Below are 15541 nucleotides of genomic sequence, written 5' to 3' on the forward strand. Positions count from 1 at the left end.
GGCCAGTGAAACTTTCACAGCTTTAGCCATTACACACACACACAGATGCACATGCTGGATTCTCATCAGCAGGTGAAATGGTGTTTTTTGGCCTCAATTGAAAATTTCAATAGGAGAGGGCACTGTGACGATTGATATTCTGAGGAACTAGGGGTAGGATTTCAAAGGAAGGATTAGTGATTTTTGCCATTTCATTCTCTGAGAAACGCTTGTGTGCAACATATGGTGCCTTTCCATGCAAAACCAACCACTAAGGTACTGGGGAGATCTGATTGGTTGCCAAGACATTGCTATGGGTTCGCTAAGGTGTTCTGACTGGTGGTTAAGGTCGTTGCTATATGGTTTCTTGGGTGTTCAGAGTAGTTTTTAAGTGTGCTAAGGTGGTTTTTAGCACTTTGCTATGTGGTTGTGAAATTACCCAAAAGAGGACATTCAAACCAAACCAAACTAAACTAAACTAAACACCACCAAACAATCCAAAAAAACAAACAAAAAAAACAACAGAAAAAAAACAAAACAAAAAAAACACCAACAACAACAAAAACACTAAAACAAAACAAAAAAGAATACATCAAACAAAACACCAGGCAAACCAACAAACAAATCAACTGAACAAAAAAACAAAACAAAAAACATGTCTCATCATTTTGAGACATAAAACAGGGTTAGGGACTTCAAATTCGAAACCTCAAGTATGGGCAACAGTAACCTGCCTGACAAACACAGTTAAATATACATGTGTTTTCCTGACTTTTCAGGGGTTTTTTACTTCTTGGATGTGCAGACAAAAACAGTCAGAGCATGACTTTAAGCCAGAGAAAGTTTTAGGCCAGGTAATGTTTTTGTTTTTTTTAACACTGGATAAGACTGGATCATCTGACGACAACTTAGTCTGAAAACGCTGGCAGTGCAATAAATTCTAATGTACTTGTCATCACTTTAGAGCTCACTTCTAAAAGCCCCCCATAGCAAAAGAAAAGCAAGAGTCGAATATACAGAATCTGTGTGTGTCTAAGGCTTGAAACAGAATGCCTACCCATGACCAGAGGGAGCGATGAAGTACAGACAGCAGTGCACTCGGCTGTCGGGCATCTGGCGTCTGTTGACGCGTGACTCCGCGTTGAGGTAATCCTCAAATTTGCTGTCAATGTGGTCGGTGACAGGCTGCCAGCTACAGAACACATAATCAACATTGAGAGTTAACATGGAAAATGTAATATAAACAAATTAGCCATCCCTCATTTATTAACGACAATATGAGGAGACTCTCAGCTGTTAACACGCGGGATGTAGAAAATACACAAAATCACACGTACCAGTTACTGTTATCAACGGCATCTCCGAAGCCTGGCGTGTCCACGATGGTGAGCAGTAGTTGAACTCCACCCTCTTTAATCAGCACCTTGGACTGCTCCACCTGACAAAAAAAACATGACAACATAAGTCACACGACCACAAAGCAACAATAAATTAAATCACTATTGGCAAAACACATAAAAAAACCCCCACAAAATCATACAACTTAAGGACAGTTCACACCAAATCCAATGTGACCAAAACACATGCTAATTCTGATGCAAATTTATTCATTATTCTTTGGAAAAAGTTTGCATTCACATACTTTCAGTAAATCAGTATTTTTTTGCATTTATTATATTCATTTAAAAATAGCCTAGTCAGCAATTGCTTGTCATACTATCATATCTCTTATTTTCACTCCAATTGTTTATTGCCTCAATGTACTCTCAACATGTTCAGCTCAATGTCTTTCTTGAATTAATGAATAACGGTTTTAGACTCATGATCTGAAATCTTACTGTTTGACATGTTTTTGTACTAGTTATAAGGGGTTATTTTTTGTTTTAAAATGTAATGAAAATGGATATAAAAATCAGACTTGATGTAAACAGACCATTAGCTTACAATCATGATGCTAATACAAGTCCTTAGTCCTTAAACATAGCACTGTATCTGAATGATATTTGACACAAAATAAGAAACTGCAGAAAACCCCAATTAGATCTATTTTCAGAGAACGGATTTGAAGCAGATATGCAAACAGCATGAGGGCCAAAACTCGTGATGAGCACATACGGTCAGGTTTCCATTCAATCATGAAGTCAATATCAGGGTCTGCAGGGCTCAAAACAACCATTCAGAGGTTTTTAGATGCACAATTAAGAGCCACAAAAAAGGGAAAGTAAAGATTTTCCGCTTCTGAGCCGAGTGTGGAACAGCTGATTGGCATTTAGCCTAACCTTAACCCAAAGTCATTCAACTTTGGCATAACTTGCTCTATGGACAAGAATGATACCTCAAATAAAGTTGAGAAATCTAGTCTTACTCTTCCATCAATGATAGGAAATTCTAAGCCCTTTAAACATTCTCAAAAAGTCAGAGCTCAACAGATTCAGCCCACATGTGTGTAACCTCAGCTAAAACAAGCCCAAGCCCACACCTTTCCATGTGCACCATAAAGCGACTGTGGTCTGAGACTGTGGCTTCTGGGTTTGGGTTGTTCAGGGCTGCATTTTATGATTTCCTCCCAAACAGCCCTCCACATTCCACAGCTCGGACGGACACCACTAAGCCAAGTGCAGGACATTCATTTCATGAAGCACAACCCCCAAAAAAGAAATGTAGCCAACTTCGTCTTCCAAACAACTGGGATGGAGGATCTACACTTATCCTGAACCGAGGCTGTTTTTAGAGAGCGTGCAAGTTCAAACTGATGACATATGTCCTTCATGTTGCGTGTTAACACTGTGTGAAGTAAAAACATTTATTTTACTGATTTTTTAAAACCAAGTTATTATTATTTTTTTTAAGTTGATTGATTTAAAAATTATCTATTGCCAATTATTTCAACAACTATCAGGTAAAATAAATATAATTTTAATTGCAACAATTGTTGTATTATTTACTATCTGATTAAATATTGTGATGTATACCATCTTTATATCGTCCACACTGCTCTTTAAGATACTGGCATCGGCCATCAAAAGAAACTATAATTCCGGTGTAATCTGACTCCACGTAAATCCTCACAAGAGCACTGAATGGCTTATTTGAAAGAAATAAAATGGAGAAGGGCAGCGTGAACATTCTTCAAAATATCTTTTTTTGTTTTCCACAGAAGACAGACAATTTGGGTGAATATCTTCTTTCTAAACACACTCTCTTCTCCCTCAGGCATCATAGTAGCCAACCAAGGGAAAAAACACGCAACATGAGAGCACACTGGCTACGTTTCTTTCTTCTCAGTCGAGGTGTTGTTTTCGAAACCTTAAGCACTATCTGAGAGGCCATGGGGATGTTTTGGAAACATGAGCAACACGATGCGCTAAGGCGTACGTGCAGCCACCAAAGATCTGTCATTCAGTAAATTACCAACACCACAGAACCATGGAAAGAAAAAAACATGTAGAAATGATTTTAGGGCTAGGAATTTAGGAGAAATTGCTCTGAGGAGGTCGTCGGCTCTGGAATGCAAACAGTGTTTTTTCCAGGCGAGCGTGACGATGCCTGCTGCCGCACACCTGCTGCTGGGCGTGTGGCGGATTCCTGTGCGCTTTACTGTCTGTGGTCAGCAGGTGACCTCAGATTCATCAAACTACACTGTTCTGGTGAGCTTTCCACTCATGTCTCACTGTGATCTCCATAAGCACTCACCAACATACATCATATGCAATACACATCATACTGCTGACCTCTGACCTTTAATGCTGATAAAAATGCAGAGAACTACGCATCTAGAAAATCCAACAAGTAAGTCAGTCATATTCTTGAAGACATGTTGCATGTGTATAAATAGTTCAATTTGATGGACTGATATATAGATGGACAATGCCATTGCGGCAAGCAGGGAGGGGCCGAGAGCCGTGGGAAAGAAGCGAGGCCGGTGGTGCGAGTGCTAATGAGTGTCACATGCGGCCAACACCGTCTCGAGTCCCCCGGATAAACTCCGGAAGGATAAAAGGAGGAGTGATGACAGTGAAGGATGAGAGAGGACCAGGCCTGGACTTTTGTTGTTGTTTTGTTTTAGTTTATGCGGCAGTCTGTGAGGGGCTGCCACTTCACTTTTGTTTTGTTACTTTCGTTTTGTTGTTCGTTTATTTTGTGTTTAAAGTTACGTTCGCTGGTCCCCACCTCCTTCTTCCCTTATCAACAAACCTTTGTTACAGTGATTAAATTGAAAAATTCATATCAGTCCATCATTTTTATTTGATGGGGCTGACATGGCACTAAAACAGGCACCCACAGAGGTGTACCGCAGAACATTTGGGGTGAAGTCTGGGTTGGCACGTCAAACATTGGAGCTAATAATGGCACATGCAAAGACAGACAGCACTTTAAGTGTGATTTATCACCTAGCAAGACACCTTGCTCACCACCTGCCTGTAAAACAGTGCAAACGAGACACTTTGCTCCAGTAACAACTCAAGTCTTAACTAACTTCCTACGTCTGTACAGCTGACCACATTGGTTTCCATGAGACGCATACTACTACATTTCATCACAACCGTTAGTCTCTCAGAAATAAAAAAAGCAATACAAACCACAATAAAAAGTAGCTAACGGTCTGAGAAACTTCCTCTGACTGACAATCTGACTAATGCACAAATTTATATCAGTCTGGTGTTTAGCTTTTTAGGTGTTTAAGTTTTGTTAGCAGTAAGCAAGTGAAAGGTAAAAACAAGTCATTGAATTTCATGAAGCTTGTGAAGGTGGCTGAAGATGGCGTCCTACGCAGGGCTAATATCACTTGGTACTGAAGTAAACATCAAAGCAGAAGCTGTGGTCCAAGCTAGTGGGTACACATTTCAAAAAGTGTTCACTTCCCTGAGAACGGTCTAATTCCTTTTAACAAATTGAGCCTGACTCATTTCAACAAATGAGGTATTTTGGTTGAAGTAAAGTGCTCTCAATATTGCTGGCAACAGCGTAGGCGGCCACACACAGAACACATTTTTGCAAGATGCGAGCTGTGGAATGGAAAAAGGTCTTTTTGAAAGTTGAACGTAAATGCAATGGTAAAATTTGTTCATTTAGTGCATGTTTACATTGTTTTGCATCTCATTTAAAAAATAAAGCAGTGCTCAAGTTTAAATAAGTCCAACAAGTCTCAAGACCTCACGCTTTTTTCCCCATTTACTTCTCGCAACTCCGAAACAACGCATTCAGTGAGAACTGAAGCCCCTAAGGCTGCCTACTAGCATTATGCTGAGTACGAGAATTAGCAAATCCGTTGATTTCAAGGCATTGCAAGGGTGCAGAGAAAAAACAAAAGGGTAACCAAAGTTTTGCTCCAATGTAGTTTGGCATTTTTTTGAGCAATGAGAATTTCAGACAGGCGGGTCCAGTTGTGCTTTTGGAAATTGAAATGCCCTTTCCACGCCCTTTAAAAAGGATCGCACACATTCCTACGCTCAGTACAACTACACTGCAGACATCCCATTTTGTTCTGATGAATTTAAGTAGAAGTCATGGAGTGATATGGGTCCTGTACAAATTGGAAGAGCAAATATGAGCATGCAGTGACATGTAGATGATATAGCACTGCTGTTATTTAGCTATGCTGAAAAACCAGAAAGACAGCGTTTCCTCTGCAGCCCTCTGATTCCCCTGCAAATGAGTGAAGACACATGCTATAGGCAACAACTGAAAAAAATATTTGGCTGGGCTTGACGCTAAGGAAGGCTCTGACAGAGAAACTGTGGAGCTGTGACGTCTATTCAAACATGAGCTGCTGTTTTAACATCTGTTTCTGAAGACTTCAACCGTTTATTCACGTGACAGTGACAATGTTTGGAAAAGGAAAAAGAACATAAATAACTGCATGGGCTCGATATTCACCTTGCCATGTCATAACCTGCCTTTGCCAAGAAACCGCAAGACTAACACAGTCAATGGTACTTCCTCATAATACTTCCTGTGTATGATTTTTATCACACCTCTGAGAGCTGCCCGTCTTCAGACCTGGCAGCCTGAAACAACACTCGACTTTGTAACTCAAGAAAGCAGCTGGACTTAAAAACATACTTTCAAAAACCTTCACCCTTTGACCAGAGAATTTCCATGATTTTCCCTTTACTTTTCTTGTCGTTTAGATTACTAGATAAAAATTCTTGACAATAATTTTATATAGATTGTACTAGCTGATGAACCATTACAGAAAAATTGAAAAAAAGTGAAAAGAAATGTGTAGTTTATGGTTAACTCATCTCCATGACTTTTAAAAGCCTGGAAATCACAATGTTACCTGAGTTACCTGTTACCAGTCAATTTTCAAGACTGTGTCTGAGCATGTGACTCAACAAACAAGCATGTGATTGATTCTTAAGATTAAAAGTCTTCGTAAACACACCTTTTCATGTATATATCCAGTTTCATAGACGTGGCAAATGACATAAGAGAAAAAAGAAAAGAAAACTAAATACAAAGTGTGTTAAGATAGACAGCAAACTTGCAAACTATAATACATGTAAACAGGTAAATCTGTTGTTTTATCTTTAAGAAATTAACAGAATTTGTTTCTAATTTATTTGTTGAAATCTGAAATTATTTTCCAAAATTATAAATTTTCTCCTCCTCAAAATTACTAAAATGAGCCAGAACTGTGAAATTTGTAAAGGAGTAATTGACGACGGACTGATGAATTATTTGAAAAATAATGCACAGCCGAGGTAGTAATACGGTCACGGTAGTCAACGACCCAGAGTCAATTATTCCGTTTATACTACAGTTACCATAACTCAAGACATTGTTCAGATATACTTTAATTTTAAGACATTTGACATTTTTGTCCATAAAATGCTCATGTGTGTAGGACTAACAGCACACAACAAGTTTCCGTGTGTCTGTACTGTATGAGAGTGCGTTTGAGAGTGAGAGCGGGAGAAAGCCTGCTTTCCATAGATAATAAAATGGAATTTAGTTGGAAAAATCAAGGAAATAGTTTGTCATTTTCCTATATTATTTGTTATATTTATTTGCTCAGTCAAAGTCTTTGTAGGTTTTGGTTCTTCTGCTGCTGTAGTCTGTAAGGACCTTTGAAATAACTTAGATAATCTGGCAAAGTAATATGGAACTTTAGCTGTGCATTCCTGAAAAAAGCATCAAAATAATCTGAGGTGTGATCACCCAGCCCATGTCTTCTGTCTTACGAAACAATTCCACATCAATGATATCATCCTGATAATTGCACCACACCAGTGTAATCACTCAGCAATGGTGCACAAATGGTGAGAACATCTTGACTGGTTTCATAACGGTCTAAAATTCCATCTGTTGACTGGACTGGAGTGGGAAACCAACTCCGCAGATTTTGATTGGTCTTTGTACTTCCTTTGTTGATGAAAAAGTGATTGTATTCGCCAAGCCACAAATTGTCAGCAGCTGGCGTGGGCTGTCTGTCCTCTTCTCACCTGAACTGACGCAGGCAATTGTCAGGATAAATATCTCAAGCAAGTGTCAGACATATGGTGTCAGAAATAAACACCAGTCCCAATGAAGTTAGTCATTTGGGGTGTGGTTTAAAGTCAACACAAAAACCCATTTGCAATGCATTTCAGGACTTCTCATTTGAAAGAGTGAAACTGGTGCACTTAAAGTCACAACGAAAATGAACTAAATGTCATTGTTTTGTCTTTCAAAGAGGTCAGTGCTTAAGTTACCCATGCTCCACTGAAAAGGTCAGAAAAGGTGGAGCAGAACGGAGGATAAAGACTTGATGAAGAGCTTCACTGCTCCTTCAAGCGTCTCTTGTCAGAGTCTGATATCAGAGAGGGCAAAAAACGGTTCAGATGTCCACAAGTATGAAAGTCTGGACACATCACTGCTCTGCCAAACCCTCAGCTTTCAACACACTCATATATCTGACCGCAAAAGTCTGCAGTACGTTTTATACACTAGTATTTCCTTCCAAATGTTGCCAGACATGTTCACTCACTGTCGATTAGCAGTATTGACATACTACTTGAGTTTAAGATAAACAGACAAACTGTTGTATTGAGGGATTGAACAGACACACACACACTCATCTTTCAACCTGTCACAATGTATTCAACATCTCAATGGCAAACATATCCAGTTAGAGCTGCCAACACTTTACATAAACAACATAAATAGTCTCAATGAGTGCTGCCAAATAAACACACACAGGCCAGTCAGGACACTGGTGCCAGACCACAGAGTGGGCGGTTAATGTGTGCCACCATAATCACAGCTATTACACACACACACACACATCCAGTTTGCAAAGAGGAACGCAAAAGTGTGAAACGTCAAGTGATGAAGCTTCTCTTCCTGAACAAATCACTCACATGCGGATTCTCTGACTCACTTCCCAGAATTCTCTGAGGCAAACAGCCACACACAAGTTCATTGTACAGGATAGAACAGAGACACGATCAGTTTTATCTGACAGCAGAGGCTTCAGATTCTTAGACTGGCATTTTATCAGCATGTAAACTCATTTCACTCACTCAAATTGTAATATAATGTAAAGTGTAATTTATTGGTAAAGCTGAATTTTCAGCAGCCATTACTCACATTACACATTCTTCAGTGTCACATGATCCTTAAGAAATCATTATAATATGCTGATTTGCTGCTCAAGAAACAAAAACATAAAACTGAGCTATATTTTCAGCAATATCGTCCAGCCCTAGTCAACAATCAATCTTTGAACAGACAACATTTAATGTTATAGGTTTATATAATACAGTTTTTGCAGTTAATATAGGTCGTATAAATCCCCTATACATCCCCCTATATAGTAGTGTTTTTTTTTTACAGTAGATTTATACTTCTGTTGTAATTATGCTTGTAATATATATTTTATTATAATCGATTTCCAAGTACAAATACTTTTTAAATTGGCCCAGTATTTAAAGTAATTACTGTGCATATGATTTCTGTTATGTATTGTAGTGATATGTTTTTTTTTAATAAAGAAAAATCAAGTTAAAAATCAAGGCTGTATTATTCTCCATGAATCTGCACATTCTGTAATTAGACCAATGAGATGGTTGCCATGGTTACATATTTTTATGGGGGGTAGCATTAATAACACACTGCATCTGTCAATTTACTTGCACGCATTTATGGGCAGCTTTTGACCTTTCCAATGTGGCAGACACACTGATGTATGACAGCAATTAGCAACAGTTGCTAATGCATCATCTACTTGTTCATATCTACAGTGTAACAGCATGTCATGTTATTCAATCAGTATGTTCATCTCATCAGATGTGTGGCAGTGGTGACTAGATTAAAGGGCATCTCAATGGAAACTGTTTCCCTAAAATTAATCCAGATATAAACCTAATCCTTCACCTGACATAAGCCAAGAGCAGTATGATATCAAAACTGACCCATTTCTACTAAAGTATCATTTCCTGATCCATCAACACAGACATTTTTAGACTCAATGGAAACATTCTGATTAGAGATCAATTTGTTTAGCCTAGGGCTGGCCAAATAATTGAAATAAAACTGAAATTGTGATATGGCTTAGTGCGATTACCAAATATCAAAGACTGCGATTTAATTAATTAAATATATGCGCTGTGTGTTTCAGAGTGAAGCGCAGCACTGTGTTCATTTACATGTGAGCAGCTCATTATCTGCCAGTGTTATTATTATTACCATTTAGCCATATTGATATATAACACCACAACATTTTGGCCAAATAGTGAAGCCCTGCAAACAAGCACGGCAAACCTGGAGGTTTTTTTTACTGCAGTCGCAGTTTTAATCAGAAAAATCTCAATGAAATTTTTTACCCTAGTTTAGCCACATTACATCATATACAGTAATGCTATTTGGGACCATTAACTGCCTGAACATCAAGTAAATGGGGTTGATTTCTGTGAGACTGCAAAAGATTCCAGTACATCATGTGCAAACTGATCTTTGTGTCATGACAGTCATATGATGACACAGTTACATAATGCAACAATCATCTCAAACTTTTGCATAGTGTTCCTCACAGATGTACTAATCTACAATGTTTAAGATAAAAAACAACAACAAAAACAAAAAAGACCTCATGAAATTGGTCCACACAGCCACTAAGACCTGTATCATGTCTTGTTGACTGCAAAAACACCAGGGCCCGTATTCATAAAGAACCTTAATGCAAAGAGTAGCTCCTAGTGACAAAATTCTAAGAATATTCTTAGAAATGTGGGCGTTTACTCTTAAAATTAAAGAAAAAAGTAATTCAGAAAGCATCTTAACCCTTAAAAGAGGTCTTAAGGTCAAAATTGTTAGGAGCACGGACGAGGACTTTTAAGAGGCTTAAGAGTTTCTTTAGCAGAGGAGAAAATGGCAGAAAGACGAAGAGGGAGAAGAAATGTGTTGCAGACAATGGATGACAGTGAGTTAATAAGACGCTATAGATTAGATCGTGCAGGGATCATGTTTGTGACTGATCTTTTTAGAGACACGCTAATATCTCCTACACAGCGCAGAAATGCCATAGCGCCTGAAATGAAAGTAATCACTACATTACGATATTTGGCAACTGGGAAAATTCCATGTTTGATACATTAAAACCAACATTCAAACCACCGCTTAAATAGACATGCCAGCAATCAGTGTAACTGGAAAGAGTGGAACAATTTTTATCATTCTAAGCAATCAAATAATACCTTATAGGAAATCAACAGCATGGTAAATAAAAAAAGGATTTATATACACATATATAATGTGTGTGTGTGTGAGAGAGAACGATCAAATAGGAAAAATTACGCATGTAAGTTCAAAGTGGAGGCTTAGAATAGACCCTATACTTAAAATCAGTTTTTTTTTTTCCTTCTTGGACAACCAACCAATCACAGTCTTCAAAAGATTGTGTCATACATAGCAACGGGGTCAACCCCGCCTCCTCACTAAGATAAAAGTTTTTGTATTTTCCTTACTCAGAGTTGCTCTCAGATCGGTCCCGAATCGCTCTTAACCTAAGACTCCTACATAAAAGTTTTTAAGCTAAATTAAGAGTTTTCTGAGAGGATTCTTAGAATCTTTATGAATACGGGCCCAGAAATGTGTGGCACTGTAATCACTGCATTCTTTACAATAGCTGACAAACCACATACCACAAAAGCATGTGAGGGATCATGGGTCACACCTGTGTTTGATAGAGATTGCCAATGCCTGTCAATCCAGTTCTAATGCTCACTGGATTGACAGGTGGTGTTTGGTATTTTAGCAGCAGGCCACATCACATATTCCTTCCTTTAGAACAGGGGCTCCCAATTCAAGTCCTTGTTCCTCCCCGCTCTGCACATTTTGAAAAAAAACCTCAAAAACCTTCATTTCTTTTCGACTGAAGAAAGAAAAACTGACATTTTGGATGACACGGCGGTGAGTAAATTATCAGGAAATTTTAATTCTGAAGTGAACTAATCCTTTAAACTCCTCTAATATGCGCAACTTTGACAGTCCCTCCAGTTTTTCGCGATTCCGCGATCGCTGAATACAACGCAAAATCAACAAAATGTCGAATTTTTTGGGCGATCCTGCATAATTCCTAATTTAACCGCAAAATAATCACAAAAATTAAAAAGACCTCACAAAACATTCAATTATAATCACCCAATTGAAATATCTCTAGTTTAATTAAAGTTTCAATGTATTTTTACTTGGAGATGTTGCGGGAAAACTCCTTTTCCTCGATTTACTGAAGCCTATAATGTAAAACGCATTTTGCAGCTGCACAGCTAGCACAGTGAGTCTGGCTCACTCATTGGCTGTGCTGCGGCAACTGCACATCCAATGGCGCGGGCGCCTCTGACGTGTGCGCCAATGAGCTAGCATCACGCCGTCGCCATTACACGTCAGAGCCCGCCAAGGGGGCGAGGTGTAGCCTATATTAGTCCAAAAACGGTTTAAAACAGGTTTAATGACTGAAGCGACAACTTGACAGGTTAGTGCGGCGGCGGCGGCCGGTTATGCAATACTCGTTCCCTACTCTCAGGGAACTGATATTACGATAGTAACCGAGTAGTTCCCTTTCGAACGGTCACTTCGTATTGCGTAGCTATACGCAGTGGGGACGCCATGCAAAACGCTGCACTATAAGTAACTGGTTGCCTACTGCAGCTCAGGACCCCTCAACTCAGGATTTACACACAGTTCTACAGTATAAATTACTACACCTGCTGTTAATATTTACATAGGTCAGGTAGAAAAATTGCCCATAGGTTGTTTCAAAAGTTTTTCATTTGATGAGAATTTGATTAGACCAAAATAAACAGGCTTTATGCATTTTGTTTGTGATTTGTGTCATGTATGACTATTGTGCATCTGACATAATACATAATAATACATAATACTGACATAAATGTGATGTCCTAATTATAAAATATAAAAATCGCAATAAAAAAAAGAAGTAATTTTGATCCAAAAAAAAAAAAAAAAAAAAAGAGAAATCCTGGAGGGACTGCTTTGAGTTTCATCTGTGTTTGATGACATCACAGTGTTTTGCAAATGAACGCATTTTGTTTAGTGAATTGAACTGCAACAGATATCCCATGTTAAGTGAGTAGTGAGCAGTGAACATTGTGTAGGGACCCCTTCAATCGGGACGCACCCAAGTTGGAGCTCTCTTCTAACGAGCTGATGATCTGAATCAGGTGTGTCAGATAAGAGAGACATACAAACAGTGCAGAGCGGGGATGCGCGAGGACTGGAATTGGAAACCCCTGCTTTATGGCGCATTTCCACTGTATCGTATGGTTCGGCACGGCACGGCTTGGCTCGCTTTTCCATTGCAGTTTAGTACCGCTTCAAAGTGGGTGGGAGTATAGACTGATCGTTATAGTTGCGCCGCCTCTACTGACATTATCGGAAACGCGACAAACAAACATACAACACAGGAGCAATGGAGCATTTATATGGAATGGTTTCCTTGATTCTCGGCATGTGGATGTTTTTCACTGCAAGACGAAGAAGTTTGTTTGTTTGGGTTTGGTGTCTCGTGTCGCAAATCCAACGCGGCTGGTAGTGACGATTCTCTCGGACCAATCAGTGATCTGCAGTGTTTACACATCACATTTAAGTATCGGCTCGTTTGGAACCTCAACCAAGGTGCTACTATTTAAGTGAGCCGTACCTTGCAGTGGAAAAGCGCCTTTAGAGAAATGGGAAGCTGTCTTTAGCATGAGCTCCTAAGTAAAAGTTTGATACTAGGCTGATGCTAGAATACTGCTGATTCTGCAAAAGATTCAGCCCTAACACATGGCAGACTGAGGCATATGTGATCCAGATGCGAGAAACAGCTCTATAAAGTGCTGCAGGATGACATATTTTTGTAGGCCAAAACCCAAAAACGAGACATTTTAGCACTTCTGAATCCATCGTCCTGAAGTCAGTGGGTTTTTTGAATGGGTTTTTGGTTAAATGCCTGAAATAAGGTCTGTGTTCGACTAAAGCTAGAGATATTTTCCCATTTTATTCTATGACATTAAATACATAAGTAATATCATGGCTGCTAGAGCTAACAAGTGTCTAAATGGGACTACAGAGGTTGTCTGGGACATTAAACGGCATCACACCAAACAGTTAAACTCATCTACTCACAAGTCCACTTTCACAGCCTCATTGTGTTTATAATCATTATATAATGAATCATTTTGCAAACTATTCTAACTCAACATTTTTGGAATTTTTTAAATTAAGCTGTCGGAAGTTTAATGGTGGTGACATTGAAGTCATACGATCATGGTGTAGTTTGTTTATAGATTATGTTTAGCTTTTTACTTGTGTAGATTATATTTAGCCTTAAAAAAAATTATAATGTAAAAACCAAACTTTGGTTGAGCTTATTTTCTGCAATAATCCAAAAGCCAACGGAAAACTCCAATTGGGTTTTTGTCGAGGGAACCAGGGTGATGCGAACTTACAGATTGGCCAGCAAAATAGGTCGCCAGTGTAGCGCTTTATAGTGATCTCATGGTAAAAAGAGGATACATCCATATACTGAGTGGATCTTACCTGAACAGTTTTCTTGATTCTGTGAGAGGGTCCGGGATACTCTGGTGAATACAAGTCTGTCAGGAACAGGGAGTTGATGAGTGTAGACTTTCCCAAACCTGATTCTCCTGCAGGACAGAGAATAAGACATTACGTCAGGACGTGACTCACTCATCACTTCTGTTGTTTGTGAACAAGGACTGTGTGGAATTTGAGTCTGCAGATTTCCACACAATCTATCTGTACAGCCATCATTCACAATGTTCTACACATTCTCCTCTTACATGCCTGTTTGAATAAATATTTTGAGTAACCTATGGTGCTTGCTAAAGCTAGGGCCCAATTAAATATGTTTTATTTATTTACAAATTCCATTTTCCATTTTAATGGTTTAATTAAGTTTTAAGTTTTAAAATGTAATTAAATAAAATAATAAAACAATTCCTTTAACAAAATCCTTTTTTTGTATCAAATTAAGTACTGCAAAATGGAGGTTTGATTATACAGCCCTACTTTTGATTTGTTAATTAGAAATTTGCCAAATTCTGTGACATTCCACATTGTTATACAATAATCTCTATTTTAAGAACTGGATTCCACGATTTTGAATGCATTTTCCGCATTGGTGGAAATCATAGGGCCCTATAAGACACATAATTTCAAATCTACCAAAACTTAGCACTTGGAATGTCTGAGATGTTTCATTTTTTTAAACTTAACTCCAAAAACAGGAAATCAGTCTAGAGGAGTGGAATAATGTAATCAGCTTTGACATTAACTTATATGGGGTTGTTCCCAGCTTGAGTCTGAGAATCGCAGACAGCATCTGAAATTTGTGAAATTCCATGAACCACAAGAGAATACTACTATTTGTCTGGATAGATGGAGAGAAATTTTAAACAGTCTGAAACTCAGACTCAACATGATCAAGTACAAACCAGGAGAAGAACCAGAGGGTGTGCTGAGAACCAAGATAAACCAAGAGGATGCTCAAAAAACTTGACAAACTTTATAAGTGGTGTTTCCATCGCTCATACTTAACCTTTAACCCTAAGTGTTAAACTGTGCTGGATTAATTGAATGCTAAAGTTTGTACTATGGATATGAATAACTCAAATTACCTGGGTTGTTTAGAAAAGGTACACGGTATCTTTTCTAACCAACTAGACTTATGATTTTTCACCTAGTAGACAATAAATCCATCATGAGGGTGAACTCTTATGACTTGCACTACTGTTCAAAAGTGTGGGGTCCATAAGATTTAAGTGCTTTTTAAAAGAATTATCTTGTGTCCACCAAGGCTGTAATATTGTGAAATATTATTATAATTTAAAATAATGGTATTCTATTTGAATATATTTAAAAATGTAATACATTTCTCTGATAGTAAAGCTGAATTTTCTGCAGCCATTACTCCAGTCTCACATTCCAATTAGCTGATTTGCACCTCAAGAAACATTTATTACTATTTTTTATGTTGAAAACAGTTATGCTACAACATTTTTGTGGAAACCATAATTTATTTTCTTCAGGGTTCTTTGATGAATAGAATGTTCAA

At 38.3% G+C, this 15541-nt stretch overlaps 1 protein-coding gene across 4 annotated transcripts in view; it reads right to left on the reverse strand.

Annotated features, from left to right (window-relative positions):
• Positions 1-15541, reverse strand: part of septin7a (septin 7a) — a 64836-nt gene that overhangs the window by 16372 nt on the left and 32923 nt on the right. For all 4 annotated transcript variants that reach the window (XM_084423633.1, XM_084423632.1, XM_084423631.1 and 1 more), the window contains exons 3-5: positions 14005-14111; positions 1317-1417; positions 1037-1171 (exon numbers count right to left, since the gene is read on the reverse strand). In XM_084423633.1, coding sequence (XP_084279759.1) covers positions 1037-1171; positions 1317-1417; positions 14005-14111 — 343 coding nt within the window. The remainder of the gene's footprint in view (positions 1-1036; positions 1172-1316; positions 1418-14004; positions 14112-15541) is intronic.

This window comes from Rutilus rutilus, assembly GCF_951802725.1.
Source record: "Rutilus rutilus genome assembly, chromosome: 11".
NCBI classification, from domain to species: Eukaryota; Metazoa; Chordata; class Actinopteri; order Cypriniformes; family Leuciscidae; genus Rutilus; species Rutilus rutilus.